The sequence below is a fragment of the Poecilia reticulata genome, chromosome 20 (assembly GCF_904066995.2).
Source record: "Poecilia reticulata chromosome 20, P_reticulata-male-v2, whole genome shotgun sequence".
Taxonomy (NCBI): Eukaryota; Metazoa; Chordata; class Actinopteri; order Cyprinodontiformes; family Poeciliidae; genus Poecilia; species Poecilia reticulata.
The window spans coordinates 17,743,943-17,758,742 of record NC_088849.1 but is presented as its reverse complement, the minus strand read 5'-3'; the positions used below and the strand labels follow the sequence as shown (position 1 = coordinate 17,758,742).

The 14,800-nt window shown below is 42.7% G+C and overlaps 1 protein-coding gene across 2 annotated transcripts; it reads left to right on the top strand.

The window, feature by feature from the left end:
• The first annotated feature begins 1,389 nt into the window (after positions 1–1,389).
• On the top strand, positions 1,390–11,780 carry shha (sonic hedgehog signaling molecule a). 2 transcript variants are annotated; one of them, XM_008396745.3, is made up of 3 exons: positions 1,390–2,977; positions 6,164–6,425; positions 10,050–11,780. In XM_008396745.3, the coding sequence occupies exons 1-3, from the start codon at positions 2,675–2,677 to the stop codon at positions 10,718–10,720; spliced, it is 1,236 nt and encodes a 411-aa protein (XP_008394967.1). In that variant the 5' UTR covers positions 1,390–2,674; the 3' UTR covers positions 10,721–11,780. The 2 variants fall into 2 exon arrangements, with proteins under 2 accessions (XP_008394967.1, XP_008394968.1); XM_008396746.3 differs by lacking the exon at positions 1,390–2,977 and adding an exon at positions 4,987–5,979.
• Positions 11,781–14,800: the final 3,020 nt, after the last annotated feature.

Below are 14,800 nucleotides of genomic sequence, written 5' to 3'. Positions count from 1 at the left end.
CACAGCGGTGTGCCAGGTGCACACGCCGTCTTTTGGCTAGGAGCTGATGATCACGATCTCACTGAGCGGCAGGTAGTCTTACCCCCCTCTGGTTCCCACAAGCCTGGCACAGGCTTGAACAACACAAGACTGGAGGTCAGCCAGAGCCTGCTTTAATGAGACTGAAGCCACACCAAAGCCTGGCATATCTGTCCTCACTTCAGAGCGAACGTGCCACGCAGTCTGTGCGATGAGAGCCAAGCTTGGCCCCGAAACAGTCCTCTGCCTGTAATTACTCTTTGTTATCAGACAAATCTTTTTTTTTTTTTTTTTAATACCTGAAACTGTTTTGAATATCTGTTTTTTTTTTGTCTCAACTCATGTGTCTTGAATGCAATGAGGGTTTAGGACTGACAGAGTGAAGCTATGTCAAACAAGATTTAATAGGTTTTGTGTTGGGTCAAAGCAGCTTTTCTATATTGCTGACTCATAAAGTCCAGTTGAATACGTAAGAAAACAGTACAGGTGCAAAATGGAACATGATTATGTCTGCACTCCCCCGCCCTTCATCTTTACAGTAACCTTCAAAGGTATTTAAACCCCTTGTACTTTCCCACAGTTTGTCACATTATTTGCAACTTTTGTTGTAATTTATTTGGATTTGTGAAGTTGGAGAACAATTAAGTGGGCTTTTTTTTATTATTTCTTTCTTTCTACAAACACAAGCCTAAAAAGTGTGATATGCATTTTCATTAATCATCCTTTTTCCTCTGATACCCCTCTGTCATTTGATCTTTGGTATAAATCCAGCTGTTCTATGAAAGTCCCAAAGGTGTGTTTGAGGACTTCTGTCAAAAAAAAACAAAAAAACATCTTCACGAAGACCAGGGAACACAGGTCAGAGAGAAAGTTCTGGAGAAGTTTAAAGACGGGTCAGGTGCCACACCTTGAACATCTCCACTCACTCATCTGAAAATGTGCACTGAAATGCACAACTACAAATCTACCAAACGTAACTGATCAATTAAAGTGATTGAGGCAGCATAATAACTATGGGGATATTTTTGCATCAATTGAGACAGAGAAGCTGCTCGGAGTTGACAAAGGAGTAAAATGGTGGACTAAAACTTGTGTGAAAAGATGTGAAAGTGAAATAAAGGTTCACCTTCCTGCAGGATTAAAAACCATGGAAAAGCTCAGTTGGAGTTTTGAATAAAAACTAAGAATCTACTGATTATCATAGACACTCTCCATCCAATAGCTTAAGCTATTTTTGCACACACAAAAAATTTGACAAATATTTCAATCTCTAGATGTTCTAAGCAGGTAGAGACAAACCTCTGAAGGCTTACAGTTGTAATTGCATTCCAGTTTTTTTTTTAATTTTCACTCGTAAAAAGATGGACAACATAGATTATTTTTCTTCCACTTCACAGCTATGCCCTGCTTTGAACCGGTCGAGCAAAAACAGTGGAGATTATTTGGTTAATTCTGAGTGTTTTAACACGAAGAAGACTCATCTGATCATCAAACCCGCTCATTCTAACGGTCTCTGGAGTTGTAGGTGTCCCTGGTTAGTTTTTCAATAGAATCTAAGACATAATATGTTGTTGTTGTTGTTGTTTATTTTTCTGTCGGCCTGTCTTGTTGCTTGGATGCGTAAAATGGCGCACAGCACGAGCGCACCAAAGATCTGATTCTTTCGGAAATATTTTGACTACTTTTTCCGTTAAAATCATAACATTAATTCAAATAAGTTTACTGGAATCTCATAAGACTTTAAATTATCTAAAACTGTCACCGGTGGCATTTTTGCGCAACTTTGCGCATGGGTGTTTTTTTGTTTTTTGTTTTTTTCTTACAAATGGGTTGCCTGATCAGGTCGTTTCAGGCCCAAGCGAGATCTCCGTTTTATTTGATGTCTTCAACGTCTTTATCCTCACTGGACACGGATCATGGCGAAGTCATCCAACACAGGTATGCGCACTGCGCGTCCACGAGTGTCTCCATGCGGAGAGTTGCCCCGGTGCACACACGGAGAAACTTAACAGTGATTTCAGATCTGTGTCCGGCACTTTGCAAGTTTCTCCCTCTGCTGCGAACAGGCTGGAAAACGGGAGGGTTGGAGACGCTTTGCTTCATAATTGATGTTTTCCCATGGAGGAGGAGCCCGCGTCCTCCGTGAAGGGGAGACTAACCGTAAGGTGGGAGAAAATCTTTCTCTTTTTTTCCCCCCCTGATTTTTCTCCCCCTTTTTTCAGTGGGATAACATCAGGAGGGTTTGTCTAGGCGAGCCAATTAAGTCCCACCCCTGCTATAGATCGCTGCTATAATACAAAGCAGTAAAAGCGCTCGGCTCACACAAGCGGCTGCAGTTTAAACCAGAGATCCCGTGGCTTATAATTCTCTCACTACTTTTCTTTTTTTTTTTTTTAAATATCCTCTTTCGATGTGCCCCGTTATTACCATCAGTCTGAGGCGCTCATTTCCGCACCTGCCGCGGTAAGAGACCAAGAGACGCAGGCGGAAGAAAAAAAAAAAAAAAAAAAAAGAAAAGGGGAGAAGAGAGGAGACAAGGACATCGGCAGCTGAGATAAGACAGCAGCCGCAGCGGTGACTCTTTTTTTTTTCTTTTTTTCTTTTTTTAGATCTTTTCTCTCTCTCTTTTTTTTTTCTTCATTATTTTATTTTTAACATGCATCAGCGCTGGACCAGAATCGCTTCTGTCGCTCTCATCTGCTTGTCCTTGGTGTCCTCCGCGGTGGGATGCGGACCGGGCAGGGGCTACGGCAGGAGGAGACACCCCAAGAAGCTGACACCTCTGGCGTACAAGCAGTTCATCCCCAACGTGGCGGAGAAGACCCTGGGGGCGAGCGGTAGATACGAGGGCAAGATCACACGGAACTCCGAGCGCTTTAAAGAGCTCACTCCCAATTATAACACAGACATCATCTTCAAGGATGAGGAGAACACAGGAGCCGACAGGATGATGACTCAGGTAAGCGCACTGAATAATCTTGGTTTTTGTTTTGTTTTTTTCTTGTATATTTCCTTCCTCCTCCACCATCACCGCGCACTGCAACAGCCTCCCTGTCAGACTGATTGCGCACGTTAGGTGAAGTCTGAACTCTTCACACTGAGCCTTTTAACTTCACTGTAAATGCAGATGCACTCTGATGCGCCAGCCTGGGACTTTCTCGCACAGAGATCCAGCTGGAGGAGTGATGTGCAGGCGGACAGTCAGGACACTCGGCCTTCATTATTGTGACAGTGAATTTGAAATATTAATGCGCCCCCCTCCCCACCCTTCTCCTCCTCTTCCTCTTCCTCCTCCTCCACCACCACCTCCTCTTCCTCCTCCTCCTCCATCTCCTCATATCTATATTTGTATCTGAATGAGGCTCCATCTGAGAGCTCTGCAGAGCCTCGTTCTTTGACTCTTTTCTGTGTGTGTGTGTGTGTGTGTGTGTGTGTGTGTGTGTGTGTGTGTGTGTGTGTGTGTGTGTGTGTGTAGGTGTGTGTGCGCGTGTGTGTGTGTGTGTGTGTGTGTGTGTGTGTGCGTGCGTGTGTGTGTGTGTGTTTCTGGATTAAGGTGATTATTATGTTCCCTGGTGATGCGCTTTAGACATTTCTTCCATCTGGATTGTGCGCGCAGCGGTGCGGTGAACGATGTTGCATTTCGTAAAGGGTGGGGAAGCCAGTGGACGTGGACCGGTTGCGCGTTTTCTGCAAGCGCGTTTTGCAGGAAAGACGGCAGGTCTTGTTGCGCGACTCGATTCCTATCTCCCAACGCTTGCAGGACGCCGCGTCTCTCCGTCCATGCAGTCGGCACTAAGAGCTCGGCGAATTAGGAAAACACTGAACAGGCGGCTTTGGGTTCGTATCGGCTCAGTGAGAATGAAAAAAAAAAATGCGACGGTGGGAGTGATGGTGGCGACGGTGGCGCGCCGGAGTCTCTGAACTCGCGCCTTGCGCCAGGCATGGGCTCCGATGAAATATTCACTGCGTGCGTGCGGTCTCAGCCTTCCCCACATATCCCTCCTCTCTCCTCTTCTATCCGATAGATTTAAGTTACTAAAAGATGGGGGATTAGGAAATTACAGGCCTAGGCGGATGGCTTCTTTCCAGAGTGGAGCCGCGAGGATAAACTTGGAGGTTCTGTGGTTCATTTCCAATAGAAATGGACGTTTTAAAGGAACTTGGGTGTTACTCCTGGAACAGATTTAAATACGCGCGGAAGGGAGGGTGATAACTTCGTTAAAAGTGTCGGATATTTCCACGTTACTGCAGTCACGGTGTATTTTTCAGGCAATTTGTTAACCCGGACCAAGCTTCAAGACATCCTCAATTTGACTTGAAGCAAAAGTTGAACTTCTTAAGAGTCCAAGTAGCAAACGTGCTCGCCTTTCTTTTCATTTCGTCACATAAAACTATCACAACGAGGCAACACCCAGGCAAAGTGACGGCGGCTGCAGGTGACCTAAGCCTTGTGTATAAAGATTTTACCAGCGTGGTTTGTGCTGTGCCTTTGGTTGCGCGCATTGGCGCGCAGAACTTTACGCGCAGTTTTTAACCCAGTCTCTGGCGCTTTAGAAAATAGACACTCGCCGATGATCGCGCAGGCGGTAACTCTGGTAGCTGGGAGCTGTGACAAAATGTATAAAACTGAAGGGGACGCGACCCTGCTTCTCAGTGAAGGAAGTCCAGTTCATTGTCAGGGAACGTGAGAACTATCCCGTTTAGTCTGATACAGTTTTGGAGGAGGAGAGCTCCAAAAGTGCCGGGGGGGAGCAGGAGAGGGGGGGGGGGGACTTTTACTGCGGTTTCGCCGCTCAGCTCCATGTGTCTCATAATAAACAGGTAGAAACGAGCGTATCCTCAACTTACTTTGTGAAATATCTTATTTTACTTTCTTTTTTTTCTTTCTTTTAACTAGCTGGTCTAAGTCTCTGATTTCTATTTTAACTTGAGTTCGACTTGATGGATTAAATCGCTTTCAAAGTAGGTATTTATGCAGTGTAATAAGTGAAAGAGATGTTTGCACTGACAGGTAGCTGATAAGTGTTTCCTCTAACCAAATCATTTGTGAAAAAAAAAAAAAGATTAAGAGGCGGGCTGCTGAGCAAATCACCCCTCCGGAGCGCAAGAGCGCAGGTTTGGAGGCTCCCTGCTGTGCTTCGCTTCATGCATGGTGGCTGAGCAGAATTTGGCGTGATTTGCGGCACACGACCTGATGAATTAATAAACAGGGTTCAAGCTTTTTACGGCTCTTGACTACGACAATCCCCACTCTGTGAGCTGCTTCGCCCCCCCCTCAAACTGATTTTTTTTTTTTTTATTCATCACATGCTACAAGTGTGATGCACAGATTAAAGGTCTCTGTGAAACCTCAAAAATTTTGAGCTGTCCGCGAGGCTCCTCTGATATTTCACAGGTCTGTCTGTCAGCAAACTAATAACACCTCCACTTAAGGAGGCATGTCACGTTTTCCAGGACTTTGCAGGAGCAGAATAATGAAAGTCCCCCCCCTTTCCTCCTTCCCCACGTCTGAAAGGACTCTTTGTGATGTTTTATTTGACATATTGAGAACAGTTGTCCTGGAGAGGGCCAAGTATCTTCACTGAGTGCTCACACACACACATTTGAAGGAAAGATAATCTTCATATCACCTCCAGAGCCAGTTATTGATTTAAAGTAAACAACAACAACATATTAGCTTTGAGCGTTTATAACGTGCTTATCTTGTTCAAATGGTCCCTTCTTTGATAGGGGGGGGGACGTTTCACGCAGAAACCAAAGACCCAGATGATATAGGGCCAGTGAAGCGAATGCAGTGCTTTATCCATATTTCATGAGCAGCTTTCTTACCCGAGCTGTGCCCTCTGACGCTGCTGCTCACACTGAGAAATGCAAGCTCAGGATCAGAGGTGCAGTGTTTCAGCACAGCTGAGAGAATCCATGGATTCATGTGGGGATGAAGAGGCTTCACCGAGTCCAAATGTCTGTATTTCCTTAGTACTGCTAAATATATATTTTTTAAAAAACAAGCAGATGTATAATGGAGAAAGTGTGCAAATGAAAGTGTGGCAACAGGATTAAAAAAATCATATATGTTTTTAGTTCAATTTATGCGAATGATCTGCATTGCTTTCAGTTGATTTACTCGATTTCTGCCTCGCTGCAGAGATGCAAGGACAAGCTGAACTCGCTGGCCATCTCTGTGATGAACCAGTGGCCTGGGGTGAAGCTCCGGGTCACAGAGGGCTGGGACGAGGACGGGCACCACTTCGACGAGTCCCTGCACTACGAGGGCAGGGCCGTGGACATCACCACCTCGGACAGAGACAAGAGCAAATATGGCACCTTGTCCAGGCTCGCCGTGGAAGCCGGATTTGACTGGGTCTACTATGAGTCAAAGGCCCACATCCACTGCTCAGTGAAAGCAGGTAAGCAGGGGCGTCTCCAGGACATTTTAAAAGACGGTGGCTTGGTGGTGGTGGGGGGCGGGGGACCCAGATCAAAATCAAGTCATCATAGAATTGCAGATTTTCTAATACTGTCTCAACATATGCGGGTGAGGGAGTGACAATTCAAAAATGTCCCTAATGCAGCTCTAAAGGTAAAAAAACAACAACAACAACAAAAAACACTACTTAGTTATATGAACAAACACAGCAACAATGTAACTCATTGTTATGTAACTTGACTACTCCTCTCAATTTATGTTCATGTAAAGTATTATGCATAAATGTCTGGTTACTGGAGGTGGGGTAGGGGTAATTTATAGGGTGGTGATGACCCCCCCCTCTCCCCCCTCATTGACCTTCCCTGCTTGCAACGTTGCATTAAGGTGGGAGCTATGAGGTGCACACTGCTGTGCAAATGAATCCTCAAAAGCAGGTGCAGCTGAGGATTTTTTTTGCTAGACATATCAGATGGCCCTACAAAGAAAAGTGATGCAGATTTGTTTTAAAACAATGTCCTACTGGTTAACGCTAGGTTTGTCCTGGTAATGATCCAAAAGGTTTTCCAGGAGGAGGAATAAATAACTTCAGGGTGGAACATGTATGTTATATTTGTACTCAGATATTGGACGTTCTGTTTTTCCTGACAGAAACGGAACAATAACGCCCCTTAAATTCAGTATCCAACATGGCTGCCACACATAAAAAACTGATATGAAGTGTTTTTATCTTGTGTCTCAGTATGAGCTCCAGAAAAATAGGGAAAAAACTTTATTACTATAGCCTTGCTAATTGTTGTCAGCAAAACAACAACCAACAATGCTGGATTTCCAATCTCCAACTTCAGCTTGGGTGTCGCATCATTTCCAGAGCAGAGGTTTAACTTTTGAGACAACTCAAACCATATACCATGCAGACAGGCTAGGGTTGGGGAACAAGCAGTACCAGGAAGGAGTACCTGTCTCTCTCTTACCACTGTTTTTTTTTATTTTTTATTACGTCAATTTGGCTCACAGCCCACGATGTAATTCTGTCAGGGGGCAACGATGGCGCTTGGGGGAAAAAAAGGTTTAATGTCAGTTGTCGTTGAATTGGTTTCCTACAACTCACCAAGTTGTCTAGTCAATGGAGGATGGGAATTGGAAGAAAATATAAACGTTCAGAGAGATTAGCCACTTATTTGAATTCAGATTATTCTTATTATTGTTGTTTAGGGAGTACTTCACAAATGTTTTTTTTAATTAACATCGACTATGAAATCGACATTCTGCTTCTGAAAAAAGGGGAGATGTTCAATACTTTTTGGGCATCAAGACAAACCTTACATTGTGCAGCATTAAAAAAAATCACAATGTATCAACAGGTCAGACCTGGACTACAGATATTCAGGTTTGATTCTTGAAACCTGTTTTCGAGAACGAAATATACAGAAACAGGGCTTACATTTTGAAAGGGTTGGTCATCAGTCGTGACTCAGAGAAATAAGGCAATTTTCTTTTCTCAATGCTTTTCTGGGAAGCTTAGAAAACAAACCCATAGTGTCTAAAAAAAACAAACAAAAAAAAACAGCAGTCAATCAGGTGCAACACAGAGGCTGCAGATTAAAAATAATTGTCTTCTGTTTAAAAATGTTCTCAAATGAGGCTGATTAATGGACGTCGTACGCCTCCTGGCAGTGCCAATGGTGATGAGGAAGGAATTTCACAGGAATATTTCAGGCAGTGATGTATGTGCACCTATCATCCGTTGTGCGAGCATTTACCATGCAGCTCACTCCTTAATCTTACATTGCCCCACACCGTCTCCTAGTGGGAACAACACACTGCAGTCTCAACAAGGCTGCTGGCTGTGACCCAGAAAAGCTAAAGCTCCACGAAAAAGATACGAAAATATTTCAGATGAATCCCAATTATTAAAAAAAACAAAAACTTAATATAATGATGTACTGCGATTAGATCTCATTATCACGTGTGAAATGTCTGGCTTCTGTTTTGTCTCATGTAGATATATTTTAAAAATCCAGGGCCTTAACTGCATCGCACTTAAATTCCCTTTACCACTGACAGATGAACCGTCGCGCTTCTCTCAGTCCACACTTTATTGATAAATCCCTTATTCCTCATTCATCTCACACGTTCTGAGATCACAGTACGCTCTGGGCCGACATGTCATCAGGGGTCATGCGACTTTACAGAAAGGATTTGGCCGAACAATGTTGGCCAAATCTGGTTTGCAGTCGTCACCTCATTTCATGCTCGGGAACCTTAAAAGAAGATTAAAAGCCCCCCAAATTCTGAGTAGAAAAACATCTCTTCCCCCCCCCCCCCCAACCCATTTCTTTTTTCTTTTTTTTTTTCTGCATGATCCTAGAAACTGGTATGTGAAGAGCTTCCACCAAGGCCAAAATTATCGTCATCAAGACTCACAACAAAGCAAGGAGAGGCGGTAGACAGGGTAGTGGTGGAGGGGGTGTGTATTGATGTTGCACAACAGCAAGCATTTAAGAGTCCGGGGGCCACTCATTTAAATTCAAATCTACAACTCGAGAGGCATGGAAAAGTGGCTCCACTGGGTAAATAGTAGTTGTGAGTCGCCTATTTGTGTGAATTGTCACATGGAGGTTTCTGCACCTGAGTAAATATGGGGAGAGAAGCTGGGAAAGGCGTGAGTGTTCTTTACCAAGAGTAGCTCCATCCACCAAGCTGATTTAGAATAACAATGCTTGTTCTTTATTGGGCTTTTTTCTTCTTTTTTTTTTTAATTAAGGATAGATGAGCCCAGGCTTTTAGGTTTTACAGGCCAAGCCAATACACATCTGACATCAAGGAGCCTGCGGGGCATCAATATGCAAAATGCATACAGGAACACCGAGACGTCTGAAGGTTACAAAAACAAAAAAAAAAAAAAAAAGGGGGGGGAATTAGTTCTTGAGTGGCTTTTGAATGACAGCTGTTTTATGACAAGCATCCAGGAGCACTGACATCTGTGGGAAATGAATAAGTTGAAGAAAAATAAGTTCTTAGGTGTTTTTGCAATGATGATTATTATAAGAGATTAAGTCTTTTGATTTCACACGCACACAAAACAATGAGTCTTAGGCTAGAATGCATCTTGTTTGAAGAAGCCAGTTTGGCATCAGTATAAAAATGCATATAGGCCCAAGAAGATGTGTGAACCCTGAAAGATCTGTAGAGAAATGCCTTCTTCAGTAGGTTTTGTAGGATGTGCTATGTTATAAATTAAAATAGTGTCATTTTACAGGAACTTTCATGTTTCAGGTCACTTGTGATACAAAGCAACCGAAAGAGCTTAAATATGCAAAAGAAAAACAAAAAAACTTTGGGCTCATCAAAATGTGTCAAGACAGAAAAAAAATCGAAAGAAATTTAGTACTTTGATAGTTGCTATAACATGTCTTAAAACCTTATGATTTCACAGGAACTGTCAGATTTAAGGAAAACTTCACTCTTCAACAAGCATGAATCAATATGACTGAAGGCTGGGTGGGGGTGGGGGGTCAAGAAAAATGGCATTATAATTGTTTCTTTTTTATTTTTGCTTTTTTGAGTCAGTGTAATGACTTTACATAAACTTTTATTCCAACAGAAAATTCAGTAGCAGCAAAGTCAGGCGGCTGCTTCCCGGGATCCTCCACAGTCACCCTGCAGGACGGCACCAAGAAGCCGGTCAGAGACCTCCAACCTGGGGACAGAGTCCTGGCTGCGGACGGCGACGGAAACCCGATCTTCACCGACTTCATCATGTTCATAGACCGAGACTCCACCACCAGGAGGACCTTCTACGTGATCGAGACCGAGACGGGCCAGAAGATCACCCTCACTGCCGCGCACCTCATCTTCGTCGCCCGCGAGAACTCCACGCGGTCGGCGACGTTCGCCAGCGACGTGCGACCGGGACAGAAGGTGTTCGTCTACGACGGGGAGCGGAGTCGAGTCGTGGCCGTGAACGTGAAACGGATTTACACGCAAGAGCACGAGGGCTCCTTCGCGCCCGTGACGGCTAAGGGGACCGTGGTGGTGGATCAGGTTCTGGCGTCCTGTTACGCGGTGATCGAGGACCACGAGCTTGCGCACTGGGCCCTGGCGCCCGTTAGGATCGCCCACTGGGTGTCCTCATCGCTGTTCGTCTCCCGGCCTCGGGTCAGCGCGCACAACGAGGGGGTGCACTGGTACTCCAAACTCCTTTACCAGCTGGGGACGTGGCTCTTGGACGACCACTCGATCCATCCACTGGGGATGTCAGCATATCCAAGCTGAAAATCCCCCGCCACAGGAACAAAATCAGACTCAAATAGGACCCTCGAACTATCCAGTAGAATGACATATTAAATAATAATAATGATCTTAAAATTAAAAAAAAAAAAAAAAGAAAAACGAACAAAAAGGCCCCAGCGGAGTTGGGATATTTATTTCAGTGACTTTTCCATGATGCGTCCCCTTTCAATGAATGAATGGAGCCTTAAAAATAATCCTCTTTGAATAATTTATTCTCATGTGAACTCTGCTGCTGCTGTCACAGAAATGGATTGTGAAACGATGCGAGCAGCAAATTGTGCATAATCTATTTTTGTATATCTCAACTACAAAAAGCAAAAAGATTTGAAAAAGAAGAAAAACAACAACAAAAAAAATATAAAAATGAATAATAAAAAAATAAATAAATAACTGGACAGAGAAGAAGATCACTATACATGTGCAACTGACTGTTATATTTTGGGGGTATAGAACAAACTTTGCGGGGTTCCATAAATTATATTTTTATACACAGAAATGTAAATTAGATTTGCTGCCGAATCACATTTCGTTATTTGAAATAGTGTAAGATATGAGAATATATTTTAATTTAAAAAAAAAATACAGTAGCTTGGAAAGTATTGGAATTCTTGTACTGCTATTTGTTTTATTTTATTATTTTTGGTGTCATGTCTGCATTTTATGCTTTTTTATGTGTGTGTGTGTGTATGTTTCTATTTTTTTTTCTGTTTTCTTCAGAGGAAATGAACATGTCAAAAAAAATGCAGATTTTGACAGTTCAGTAACCATTAAAGTAGTACTGAAGCAACTTCGTTAAATAAATTAATAAGTAACTCCTGTAAATGTACTAAAATGTTATTTTTGTTTTTTTTTCTTTTCATATTTTGTAATAGGGACATAGTTTTCTATGTATAGAAAATGACCTGCGGCAGATGCACATGTCTGGATAGTCTCTACCATACCAGTTAACTTTCATAACAGGGCGATGTGTCAAGAAATGTCTAGAGTTTATTATTTATATGTTTATTACAAAAATGAGATAAAGAAAATCTTCAAACTTGCAGTTGTCTTTGTCTAAATGAGTTCCACTTAAGAAAATCACCACATAAAGAAGATCCCCCCCCTCCCCGAAAGCTCGTAAGTTATCTTTATTGTACAATTTCCTATTTGCACACTGTGTGGCAATACTGAACAAGAATCTGGCGTTTTGAGTTCTAACTGGATTATTTGAATTATTGGCGGAACACTCAAGAACAAAAAATAAAAACACACAGAGAGAGAGAGAGACACAGAGAGTGAGACGAATATTGCGCTTTGAACTGCCTTTTGCGTGCTTGTGAAATGTTGAGAGCCTATGTCAAATTTAACGAGCTCTGCCCTCTGCAAATAACTTCCCCAACGTGCAGACAGATTAAACAGGAGCGTGTTTGTTGTGCCACCGGTGTCGGCGGCTTCAGGTCAAACACGGGCTGCAGGAAATATAGTCCCAAAATCACAGCTTCACTTAGTCTGAGCAAATCTCCGTAATCCTCCGCTATTTTCATACAGACTTATAGTACGCGTTTAGCGCTTAATGGAGAGCTTTCAAGGTGCATCTTGGGTGAAAATTGATTCCAGCGCCAATTTCTTGCACGGTGGCTTGGAGGTTATTAGTCAGTACAATGGTGACACCGTGTGGTAAAATAGTGGTACTGATAATTGGAGAATGTTGAACGCGCTGAAGCAAAAAAAAAAAAGAAAGAAAAAAAAGGCACAAATATACATGATTTAACAAGAAATGTTTGCATGACAGAAATAATTTGCGTTTAGGTTTCTAACATAGTTTTTTTTTGTTGATCAAAGGTTAAATCCACTTTCACAAAATCCACTTTTTTTTACAATTGAGAACTTTAAAAAAAAAAAAAGCAAAGAGAAAACTTCTCCATAAAATGGAGTTCCAAATTTATTAGTGAGAGTCAATGTCTCGACTCTAACTCCTGATCAGATCACCAGAATAACAAGAACCTGTAAAAGTGGCTGGACTGCAGAGCCTTAGCGATAGCCTCAGCATCGACGTGGCTCTGTCATGTGTCTAAGATCCCTTCTCATTGAGAGGAGATCCTGGGTTAGACCAAGAACATAAACCAGGCACCATATATACATTTTCTGACCTGGACACATCCCTTGGGGTCGCCTAGAATGGACTGGAGCTTGTCGCAGGGGAGAGGGATGTCTGGGTTACCGACCTGGATCTGTCAGCCATGTGACCCGGTCTGGATAACTGGGAGGCTGACTGAAATAAAACCCTTTTGAGGAATTTGTTCAAATTACTTTGAGTAGCCTTTCTTTGAGATCATTCAACAGATTGCCTTAGATCCAAATGAAATACCTGCAATAAGACGAAGTGCCTCATTTGAATGGGATGGGGCAGGAAGCAGTGTAGCAGTCTGGTGCTCCTCATAGCAGCAGACAGAAAAAGCTGGTGCAGATGGTCTGAAGAGTTTGACAACGCTCAGCTTTTTTAGTCCTTTCTGAAACTTATCTCACACTGAGGTTAACGACACTTTAATAGTCCTTTCAGATGGTGGTGTGGTGTATGGACGTCTCAGTCGTATATGCAGCCATCACAGGGTTGAGTCTCAGTCTGTTGACCTTTGTCTCAAGTCTTCCCCCTCACTCAACCCACTTTCTTGTCAGCCGACTGTCAAATACAGACCACTAGAGTAAAAAAAAAAAAAAAAACTAACGTGATGAATTTCAGTCAACAATTTGCACTAAAAGTTGAAACAGAAAAACTAGTAACCCTAAAAGTGAATTAGAACATTGTGGGAATTAGGAAGCTTTAACCATACAGATTGTAAAACTGACACAAAAAGTCATCCATCATTGAGCTTTCAAATGTTTAAAAAAAAAAAAAAAAGGGCCAGCAAACCTGAATTTCTGAGCACTGTTGCAACATGAGCAGGAATTCCCTTTTCTTCTCCCACATTGTGTTGTCGTGTTGATATTGTGAGGTGGAAACTTCACAATATGGAGACAAAGCGGCCCATCTCTGCCGGCGCCGTGACCTTGGGTCCCCGTCAGATACAAAAGCGTCCGCGCAGGGCAGCATTCCTCAGAGCAGGTAAACAGAGCCTCCTCTAATCCCTCTGGGGGCCCTCAGTCTGCCAGGGCTCAACAACCGCTTTTACAAACGCTGACATTCGCAAACATGAACAGTCTGGCTTTGCTGGAAAACAAAACTCCCAGTTTCTGCAAATGGTGGTGGCTGGCTTGGTCCATCAAAAGTCCTTTTTTTTTTTTTTTTTTTTTGCTCTTCTGTGGCGGCAGAGGAGTGGTGAGTTAGAGGGAAATGGACAGCATCAACAACCCGGTACACTTCAACAATAATTGGACAGAAGTCCGGTTGTTTTAGTCATTTTGCAGTTTCAAAATGACTGAAACAACCCCAACAAATAAAATATATAAATACTACTACACCAAAAATATTACTAAAGGTCTCATCTCTTCCTCAGATAAATTAGAGAATGTTAATTTATCAAAAGAATATGCAATAAAAAAATTAAAGGCATGACCGCAGCTCCCCTCACCATCTTCTGCAGGAACCTCTGGCCCGAGTAGTACTATGTGTGGCTTCCTTTAGGGTAGGCATGGGAACCGTATGAGATTCCCAGTGTGAATATCATGAACACCAGAGGCTGAACACTGCGCACTCACTGAAATGACACCAAGACTCAAAACGACAGTTTAGGTCAAGATCTATTTCCTTTTGCTTAAACTTGTCAATGGAAGTTAGTAAAGTGCGACTTTAATAAGAGTGGCTCATGGCATTTTTCTACAAACCACGATGCATTATTCATGACCAATAAATGACCAAACCAGACTTTGGACATAAGAGAAAATCTATGAAGTCTGTGGTGCAATCAGAAAGTTCATTTTCCCACTTCTACCAAATAACAAGGACTTTCAAGTTGCATTGCTGATCTGCGAATCGTATTAACTTTAGTGTGATATGGTGAATTTGGCAATAGTTTAAGGTTCTTTGACTGGTCAGCATGATCAGAAAAATGCAACAATTTAATTCATGTAGATGTCTTTCACCCA